Source organism: Etheostoma cragini, chromosome 4 (assembly GCF_013103735.1).
Source record: "Etheostoma cragini isolate CJK2018 chromosome 4, CSU_Ecrag_1.0, whole genome shotgun sequence".
Lineage (NCBI taxonomy): Eukaryota > Metazoa > Chordata > Actinopteri > Perciformes > Percidae > Etheostoma > Etheostoma cragini.
Genome location: NC_048410.1, coordinates 3,719,865 through 3,730,456, shown reverse-complemented (window position 1 = coordinate 3,730,456; position 10,592 = coordinate 3,719,865). Strand labels below are relative to the sequence as shown.

Genomic DNA, 10,592 nt, shown 5'->3' with positions numbered 1-10,592 from the left:
GTGAGGCTTCTTCACGCCGCCGGTGGCCGGGGCGCTCTTACGGGCAGCCTTGGTGGCCAGCTGCTTCCTGGGGGCTTTACCTCCGGTAGATTTACGAGCGGTCTGCTTGGTTCTTGCCATTTTAGCCTCTCTGTCTTCTCTGCGTTCACAGATCAAGTTAGAATACAGCGCGTGCTGATCAGCGGCTTTATAAAGGAACTGCCAGAGCCAGAGCGACGCTGATTGGTCCAGACCAGGAGACACGCGGGCTGTAGCTACGTAACTATTGGACAAAGGAAAACTCACACAGCAGCTGCATCAATGTTACAATAAATAGGCTACAGGTTGGAACAGAAAAGACAGATAGATAGCTAGATAGTATTTATATATATAACCTACTTCTCTCTTTTTTTACAATAAGTTTCTTCCATTGACCTATAAGCTATGGTCCTCATGTGAGTTTCTTACTTTAACTGAAAAAATGAAAATTATGGTGTTACAGCACAACATATAAATATGAAATACTAGGATACAACAGACATACATACAATGTACATGAAATAATAATAGGAATAAGATGAAGCATGATGACTTTAACAGCTTCTTTTTGTCTTGGTTTGACATGATAGGCCTCCAAACACAGGCTAATATTCTCTTTTCTGCTGTAGCCACACAACCCTGGCTCTGACTGTAACTGGGATATTTTGAATGCACTGAAAGCGTAAACATGGGTTAAAAGATTTTTTAAATTGTGCAAGTTAAAACTAACTTAAGTTAAACTGCTGCAGTTCATTGCACTGTTTGGCTAAAAAGATGGTTAATTATTTCTTTGAGTTAAAATAATCTATGATCTGTAGATCTGTAATGCATTGCTCTGACCTTTTCACATACAAGGGCTTAAAAGATAAATGGGATGAAAGGACGATTTGTGTTTAACATGCTGTCAAATATACCTGTAAGACTTTAGGATATTTGGGTTTCTATACCATACAAAGGTGGGTTAGTGTACACATTAAGGCACACTGGTCACAGCTATAGAGTAAAAAACCAAATAGTAACAAATAAGCAACAAGGAGTGATAGTGTAATAAAGAAAAAGATGTGGGCTACGTTTGTTGAATTTACATGGGGCTTTTATTGTACATGTCAAGGTAAGACAGGTTTACTATCCGTGCCAAAAACAGAGGAATATCCGTGCCAAAAACAGAGGAATAAAGTATTCACTGTGACCCACAGTGCAAGGTACAAATGATTCGTACATCAAATGCACTAAAGACACAGCATAAAAACGATACTTTTATATGGCAATACAGACCAGAATGGAGGATCGTCTCTGACCCACAGTGAAAGTAGGCAGGTACATATTTAGTAACGTGATGTATTAAATGTACCATGCGGTGCAAATATACTTTAGATTGAGCAGACAAGGTATATATGCAAGTTATGTAAAAACGGTACATGTATCAAAACACATGTGTGAAACTTTTCTCTTTAAGAGGAAGTGGGTGGCTCCTAAAAGAGCCTTTGTGTTGTTGGTCTCCCAGCAGGTTTACTTGGAGCTGGTGTACTTAGTGACGGCCTTGGTGCCCTCAGACACGGCGTGCTTGGCCAGCTCCCCGGGCAGCAGCAGCCTCACGGCGGTCTGGATCTCCCTGGAGGTGATGGTGGAGCGCTTGTTGTAGTGCGCCAGACGGGAGGCCTCGCCGGCGATGCGCTCAAAGATGTCGCTCACAAACGAGTTCATGATGCCCATGGCCTTGGAGGAGATGCCGGTGTCGGGGTGGACCTGTTTCAGCACCTTGTACACGTAGATGGCGTAGCTCTCCTTCCTGCTCTTTCTCCTCTTCTTGCCGCCCTTAGCGGCGGTCTTGGTCACGGCTTTCTTGGAGCCCTTCTTGGGCGCTTTGACGGTGGCTTCTGCGGGCATCTTGCTTCGGTTCAGAGTTCCCAAAACAGATATTTGAATCTAGTCCGGACGCCTGCTTTATTTGCACCTGATGCAAATGAGACTGTGCTGTTACTCGTACAGGATTGGCTGAGCTTTGTGAATGAGACTGATCAAGGTTTTTTTTTTTTAAAGTTTTAATAAAGATTTGACAGATTTACACATTTTAAATTATAGATATGTCTTCAACAGGGTACATAACAAAAAAAGATACAACAAATTACAAAACTTGACCAATGAAACAATGCAGTGCTAATGTACACATTAAGTTGATAATGTGCATCCAGTGCAAAGAGTCTTTCATTCATTCTGCCTCCTTTGTTTTCTTTTTTTCCTTGAGCACGTTAATGAAAGTTGTAGAGTGCAATTGGTAATATCTCATCCGGTCTTTGCGTAAAACATGCACAGACTACGAGCTTACAAGAGATACATAGAATGTTTATGTTGAATTTTAAAATATTGTTCATCTAAAAATATGTCACTGTCAGATGAAAAGAGGGGCAACACTCCAGACAACATAACATATTCCGTTTCAAAAAGAATCTCAGAAATGATGCTCTCAAAGAACTGCACTTCCCAGAATGCACCAGCAGCAGCAAACTGGCTTCTTTGCACCTGATCGTCGTTATCACTGATTTAGAGCACCTGTTCGGACATGGAGGTGCTCAATCATTCAGGGAAACACTCTGCAGAGAGAAGAAGCTCCAAGGTCACTCCCACGTTCAGTCCAGAGACGCCATCGGTCGGTGAAATGTTTTGTACTTTCATGATGTTTTAAATGTTGCTTGCTACGTTTGACTGCTGTGAAGGTTGGTTATAACACACATTGCAGCACTGACCTATTTGATTTTGTGTTAAATGGGTTTGAAAAAATTCAAAATGGTACAAAGTTAAGTAAGAGAAGTTTATCAATTTTATAAAACTAATGAAACCATGTTTTCCTTATTCCATGTGTAATGCTAAGTATGTGGGAACTGCATCACTTTTTTGGGGGCTAAAAGTTTAGGCGAGAAAAGCGTATATTTTCAAGTTATTTGTAAAGAGGTTAGGGCAGTTAAAATTTAAAATGTTAACTTCTGTTCTGTCTTTAAAGGTTTAAAACCTAATCTACTAACAGAGCGATTAACTGAGAAAGCCAAAATAAGAACAAAAGTGACGTAGTTTGTCATTTGGAAGTTGAACAAGAACAGTTGGAAAAAACATTATAAATTGCAATATATTGCAAAATGTTTAAAATCACAAAAATATCATATAGAGACATAAGTATCATGGTGATATCGTATCGTCTGGTACTCCCCCCCCCCCCCCCCCCTCTCAATTGGTTTGTTCTAATTCCTCTGTGCCGCCTTTTGAAGTCTGGAACAAGAGCAGACCAAAAGGTCTTTTTTTTCCTTCTTTTTCTTATAAACATAAAATTAGATCGGCATGGTACGCGCGGTCAAACTGTGCTGCTACCAACGTCTCTGACTTCGAACTAAACCAGCTACGTCCGATCAATGACGTCACGACTTAGTGCTTTCTGACTGGAAGCTCAAAATACTGAAATGTTATCAGACCTAAACATGAATAGATCATGCATTTTAAACGTATACATTTATTAGGAATTTCCTTTTTAACTGTTTCAAACTAAATTATTATTTCAGATGAACTAGTTCCTATTTGGCTCTTACAAACAGTTTAATCCATTATTGTCACTAAGTTATCTCATGCATCATGTTAACATTGTGAGTTTGCTGATTGTACATTTTCACGTTATCAGTCCCATCAGATTCAAGCTGTGGCAACATTACCATCTCTTTAGCTCATCGTTTCCATCTCTAAAGCACAGCAAGGGCATCATTTCATATTGCACTCCCCACAAACTATTCACAGCAAGACAGTTTATCTGATGGCTTCAACTAACAAGCTCGTTTAAGAGCCAGCGCAGAATCCTAAAAGAGCATTTCCCTTCCCTTATATTTACACAATAGTTCATCTTTTGAATTTTTTTACCAGTTCAGTTATTAATGTTCTGTTGCAGCTCTGTGAGGAAAAAAAAAAAACACTGTAGGGCAAATGTAAGAGGGGACTCTTAACTCTGTCTAAGCATAATCTCATTTACACTGGAATAGGGAAAAGGGATATTTTCAGTTTGTCACTATGGGTTACTGAATCAATGGCACTTTTTTTCAAATAAAATTGACAAGGTATAACATTTTAAAAGAATTTTTAGGAGCAAGGTTCCTTCATTGGGAGTTTAGTGCTTATAATCAATACACCCACCATATTTAAAATCATTAATCTTTTTAAAAATCATTATACTTGGGAGGCCAATCAATTTTGTTTACAATATTCATCCATAAAATTACCGTAATTATCATATATTCTGGTCCCTGTCTTGCTTGGCCTCTCTTGATATTTAGTCTTGATATTTAGTCCTCCCTCTTGATATTTAGTCTTATTCCTGTATCCACTGCCCCAGCCCCCCCATTCTCTGCTTTTATACATAATCTCTCTTTTTGTTACCTCTCGTTGTGCCCCATACCAGATTTACACACTGTTTATTTAATTGGATTATCATTTTGTGAGACGGAGGAAAGATGTTTGCGATAAAAAAGAAGTTTGGATAGGATGGAAGTTTTGATGATATTAACTCTTGATGTATAATTGCTGTTTTTATTTCCCTTTTTTTTTTTTATTCCTCTTTAAACGCTGAGCTGCTGGATGTTGCTGCTTCTCAGGGGGTGCTGATTCGCTGGCTGCCTTTGCGGACCTCCAGGCTGTTGTTGCGGTCCTCGCTGGGGGTCACCGCGGGGAGGGGGAGTGGTGGAGTCTCCTTGCTAAGCAGAGCCCTTGGTCTTGTTGGCAAATGATTTGGGACAGCTGAGAAAAGTGTGTCCTTTCTCACCGCACAGGGAGCACTCACTCTGGCAGGAGTTGGCTTTGTGGCCCAGTTCCCCACATTGCCAACACTTCATTGTGGGGCAAACCTTTACCTGATGGTCGATAGATTAGCAGATAAAACACTTGGTAACTTGGCCAGTTTAGATGATTCAACCGTTGTATGGACCAAGAGAGATGGAGTTCGGGAGGTGTACAAAGTGACAAGCGGTGTCGGTTTTCATGCGGACTTTACATTTTCGCACGCTGTACCATACAGCATAGCCCACTTGTCCAGGGGTTTGTAAACTGGCTGGATTATTTTGCAGTATCTTTTCAGGTAGAGCTCAATATCGTGGTCAGACACTCTACCTGTCAAGAACTTGACAACAATTGTCAAAATGTCTATGGCCACAGACGACTCCACACACCAATCTCGCCATTTTGGCTCATTTGTTTTTGCGGCTGCGACTTCCAGGAAGTGACGAAGGGGGGGCTCCTGGTAGAACACCAGTTTTTTTTTTTGGGTAGACCAATAAACGAGTATATGTCCGTAGGACTCACCCATGATGATCGAAATAAAAGCTCTTCTGCCACGTAGTTTGGGTTAGGGACAGGGCCATCTCCAACGAATTTCTCAAATTTACCGTCAGCAGTATTTACATCTAATCTGTGAACGTAAGGGAGGACAGATGGTGCCAACTTTGGTGGGCGGGGCCAAACCCAGCAGCCCTGCCCACATTGTTTCAAAACGTAACTGTGGGTACGCGATCCGTCCTGCCTACACAATCCGTTCTGCGCATGCTCACGATGTTCACGCATGCGCATAAATACGTAGCTGAAAACTGTCTGTTTCCCTGCACTATTGGTACCACTCATTTATTGGAACACTTGACGGCCAAGCGTCACAACGGACAGCTTTTTTTTTCATTTTATTAACAAAGAACAATTATATCGCCAGTATGTACATATACGAAAATTCAATACCAGAGGTGCATATACAGAATATATATACATGCATATATATAAAATTATAAATGAATATAAAAGCATTTTTTGTAGGCCAGACCTTTTGTAGTTCGCAAGTGCTCAACATGTAATCAGTAGTTTTTTTTTATATAAACCTATTTAAATTAAGACGTGTCACTGATCCAAAACTGTGTACTGACATCTGTGTACCAGTCAAAGGTGACATTATTATTAAGTGATCAACATGTAGTCTTTTTTAAATTTTTTTTAAATTATTGTTTACGCCAGGCTATGAATTACGAGGTGTTTACGTGGTGGCCAATATGAAGAAGTTGTTACTTAACATTTGATTACATGTGGAATGGGAATTCTTTTTGACTGACTGAGGGAAAGTCAAAACAAGACAAATACAGGGCCCAGGCCAGTAAAAAGAATATTACACCACCACATTAACAAGCCTCAAATCATGTTTCATTTTATTGTAAAATGTTACATTAACTTGCACTCGTTTGAAATTAGCCAAAGTCTGCGTTTTTACGCAGGGTCAATTTATTTTGCTGCAAAAAATTGCAGATTTCCATGCAAAATAATGCGGGGCTTGCATGATTTTTTTTGCTAAAAGTCACAAATATCTTAACAGGAAGTTGAAAGATGTTGTTTACTTAGGCAGCCATTTCCCCTGTTGCCATGGTAATGTTGTGAAGTGACGCAATTACACAACAAGACAAACACATTATTTTTTCATCAGACCGCAGTTGTTCCAAGTGCCCGCAATTTCCTCGCATAAATATCCCAGATATTCTATTGAATTTTTATAGAAAATGTGCAGCATAATCAAGGTTTTTAGCAACAAACAAAAAAACTGGATTTTTGTGGAAGGACTGAGATCTATACAAATAGATTCTTCAAACAGGAAAGAAATGAAGGAAGTCCTTTTGAACAATGGCATATTAGAATAAATTACCCAGGAACAGAGTAACTGAGAAAGTTGAGAACCTGGCAACCTGCCTTCTCAACACAAACAATATTAATTTGCAAAGGTACAAAATAAATAAACTGAAATATTTTTCATATTTCACCTCCGGATCTTTCATGATGAACAAGGCTGTTGACACCAAGACTAAGAAGTTGGCCAAGAAGCCTGCAGCCGCTAAGTCCACGAGGAAGGCAAAGAAACCTGCAGCGGTCAAGGAGGCCACCAAAAGCCCCGAAAAGGCTACCAAGAGCCCCAAGAAAGTTGCAAAAAAGGCCCCTGCAGCCAAGAAAGCCCCCGTGAAGAAGGCTGCACCCAAGAAGAAGTGAGCTGTAGTCCGTCTCATCAACAAACTGCTATTTAAGAGCCATCACGTTATCATCAAAGAGCATTTTCGTTTTTAGTCTTATACTGCCATTAACTGTAGCCTGCAGTTTGTTAATAATCAAGAGTAAACCCAACGGTTGTAATTTAGCGTTTCACAATAAGAAATTATGCCTACTTCAAAAGAGAAAGGAAAAAGTAGGTGCAATAAGTGCCAGCAACAAACGAGCTAAATTGAGCAAAGGTCATAAATGACCCAATCATTTTGGCATGATTTATGCTATGTATTCTATTTTTCCTCTTGGTTATTACGGGGCAAAGTCAAATTATGGCTGCAGAACAAGACATTTTATATGCACACAACTTCTAAATCTCTGAGACACAAAAACATGTTTGAAGAAAACTTGTCTGATCAGTCACCCTGAAGCCATTAAAGAAAGACTGGCCCCAGGACACTCCTTTGGTGGACCCAACAACTCCTGTTGGATTATTAAGCAGTTAGATCAGATGTCTTGCTGTGAATAGTTTGTGGGGCTGCAAAATAAAATGACGCCCTTGCTTTGCTATAGAGATGGAAACGATGGAACAACTTGAATCTGACTGGGACTGATGACTCATAAATGTGCAAGCAGCACAACACTATGATAACATGAGACAACTTGGATTAGATTAGATTGAACTTTATTGTCAGTGTACAGGTACAAGGCAACAAAATGCAGTTTAGGTCTGACCAGAAGTGAAATGGCAGTAAGTGCAGGATGTACAGTGGTTCCATAAGTGCAGGACATGGATAAGTAGTGAATAAATATAGAAACGAGTACTATTATAAACATTTTTTACTGATCCATTTGTCCTATGAATATAATATTTAGGTGGATAATACAAGTAGAATTTTTACAGATATGTACAATTAACACAATATACAGATGGTTGTTACTATAGCAGAGTTTACAGGTGAATATGTACTACGAATATATATATATATATATATATATATATATATATATATATATATATATATATATATATATATATATATATATATATATATATATATATATACAGATGGCTAATACTATAAACAGAATTTTTACAGATCGATACATGTGATAAGTTAGCTAAAATGAACAATATATCAATGATTCAAGGTAGTTTGGGCAGAAGCTGTCCGAATTAAAGTGCAGTGGAAAGTAATTGCATATTACAGTTAAAGTACGGTATTGCAGATGTGTAAAACATTTGGTACTGAAAATAAACAGTCGGTGCAGATTGATATTCCAGTCTTTGTCATAATTTAGTTACAAAAATAGGTTAAACTGCAGATAGATTCTTTCATGGACCTATATGGTCCTTATGTGAGTTCCTGTTCAGTATATAGGCTATTATGTTTTTATAGTTTCAAACATGTTCCCCTGATGTTTCTGATCACTCTCAAACATACAGTTTGTAATTAGAGTACTTCTTTGTAATTTGATACATTTGGTAATGATTCCTTCCCTAAGTCACCACGACCAGTGAACCTCTGGGATTATACATAGAAAACACACGTTTTAAACTAATTGTATTCTAAGGGTGATGTAAAGTTTTTATCGTGAAACTAGACTGAAAGTCAGATAGCTGTAAACTAAAACCAGAAAGTTGGATTTTAGAAAAACCGAACCACATCAAACTGTTATCAGGACTTTATTTACAGAGAAAGATGAGCTGACAGGAAGAAGATGTTTCACAACAGAAACTTATTTGTAATACATGAGTTATCATAATTAGAGGCCACGTATTCCTTGAAAAGAAAGGATTTAACGTTATTATAATAAATGTTAAACAAAGGTATATGAGGCTGTAACGCTTCACTCTGAACCTCAGAAGTATAAAACTACTATAGAGGCAGGAAGACATGAAGGATAAAACTAATAAATGGATACATAATCATCAAAAGAAAAGAAAACGGTTACGTTTTGAAACATAATGTGGGCAGGGCTGCTGGTTTGGCCCCGCCCACCGAAGTTGGCGCCATCTGTCCTCCCTTACGTCCGCAGATAAGATGTAAATGCAGCCGGTCCAGCGTGCTGAAACCATTTGTTCAATCGACTACTGTAACAATGAGTGTCCGCGGTAAGGGAGGCGGTGACATTGTCCCCGGGGACAGTAACTCAGGGTCGTTCTCCCCAACACCGGAACTGGCTGCCCCAGACCCCCTGCACGAACTCCCCTTCGAGGTGGTTAAAAAGAAGAAAAAACGGTATCTTGAGACACCCCATAAAAAAGATTGCAAGCGTTTGGATGACAAGCCTACACCATAAGCTCAGCTCTCTCTAAAATACCATGTTCTTTCTTAAAATAGCCACCTGGAACGCACGAGGCATCCAGTCGAGTAAATTTAGAGAAACAAAGTTGAAATATCTTTTAGACACAGATTTTGACATCTTGTGTACTCAGGAGTTCAGACTGAACACCTATCATGATGTAGCAGATGTGTGTAAAAAGTGGAATAAAGGGCAGAGCGTGGTCTCTGTTGGAGAGAGCAGAGCTGATGGAGTCGGGATATTCTTAAAAACCAGTGAAGTTGCTCTAATACGTAGAAGAGATATTATACCAGGTAGACTACTCATGATTGATTTTTATTATAGAGGTGAAAAATATCGCGTTATCAATGTGTATACTGCTCCGGACAGAGTTAGAAAAACTCAATTGTTTAAAAGACTTAGAGAGCTTTTAACTGTTGGATATAAACTTATTTTGTGTGGTGATTTTAATACAGTCACTAATAAAGATGATATAGTTAGCTCCAACACTTATAAATTGCTATCTGAAGGTGCGCTTTTAAAAGAAGTTTGTGAAGAAGCCCAATTATTAGATGTGTGTCGCTGTATTCATCCTGGCGGAGTCCAGTTTACTCGGTTTGACCAGAAGACAAAGACCCGAATAGAAAGAATATATGTCTCCAAACACGTCAAAGTCCTTCAGTATGGGACAGTGCTGAATGAACTCTCTGATCATCTCCTAGTTCACAGCGTTTTATCCTCCGGGTCCTCAGATATCAGAGGCTTCTGGAAGTTAAACTCCCAGTGCCTGAAGAACACAGACTTATTGATAGAATTAAAATTAGAAATCAATAAAATATTACAATTAAAACGTCTAACTAAATCCAATATAGAATTATGGGAATTATTAATATTAAGATTAAAAGATTTTTTCAGATTTAAGTGTCGAGAAATAAATAAGATTAAAAATATAGAATATAATGCCTTGATGGAGAGATATACTAATTTAAAACAGATTAAGAAAAGATCAAACTCTGAAGAAAGAAATCATGTCGGAAACAAAAGTACAAATAGACAACTTTAATTATGAAATATTAAAAAAAAGTAAGGGAGGTAAAGGAGGCGCTAAGCGTCACCGTAAAGTTCTCCGTGATAACATCCAGGGAATCACCAAACCCGCCATCCGCCGTCTGGCTCGCCGCTTTAAAAGTCCCTGGGACCTGCTACCAGGTACTTTTTTTAGTACTACCTCAGTCGAGGTTCCAAGCGAGCCGAGGCGAGCC

The 10,592-nt window shown here is 38.9% G+C and overlaps 2 protein-coding genes across 2 annotated transcripts in view; one reads left to right on the top strand and one right to left on the bottom strand.

Moving 5' to 3' along the window:
* Nucleotides 1–1,475: 1,475 nt before the first annotated feature.
* On the bottom strand, nucleotides 1,476–1,925 carry LOC117942844 (histone H2B-like). Its single transcript, XM_034868548.1, has one exon. It carries the CDS (start codon nucleotides 1,903–1,905, stop codon nucleotides 1,528–1,530), a length of 378 nt encoding a protein of 125 aa, XP_034724439.1. The 5' UTR covers nucleotides 1,906–1,925; the 3' UTR covers nucleotides 1,476–1,527.
* A 7,222-nt stretch (nucleotides 1,926–9,147) lies between these two features.
* The window catches only part of LOC117943393 (histone H1-like), a 2,041-nt gene continuing 596 nt past the window's right edge, over nucleotides 9,148–10,592 (top strand). Inside the window, exon 1 of the mRNA XM_034869493.1 lies at nucleotides 9,148–9,264. Coding sequence (XP_034725384.1) covers nucleotides 9,148–9,264 — 117 coding nt within the window. The remainder of the gene's footprint in view (nucleotides 9,265–10,592) is intronic.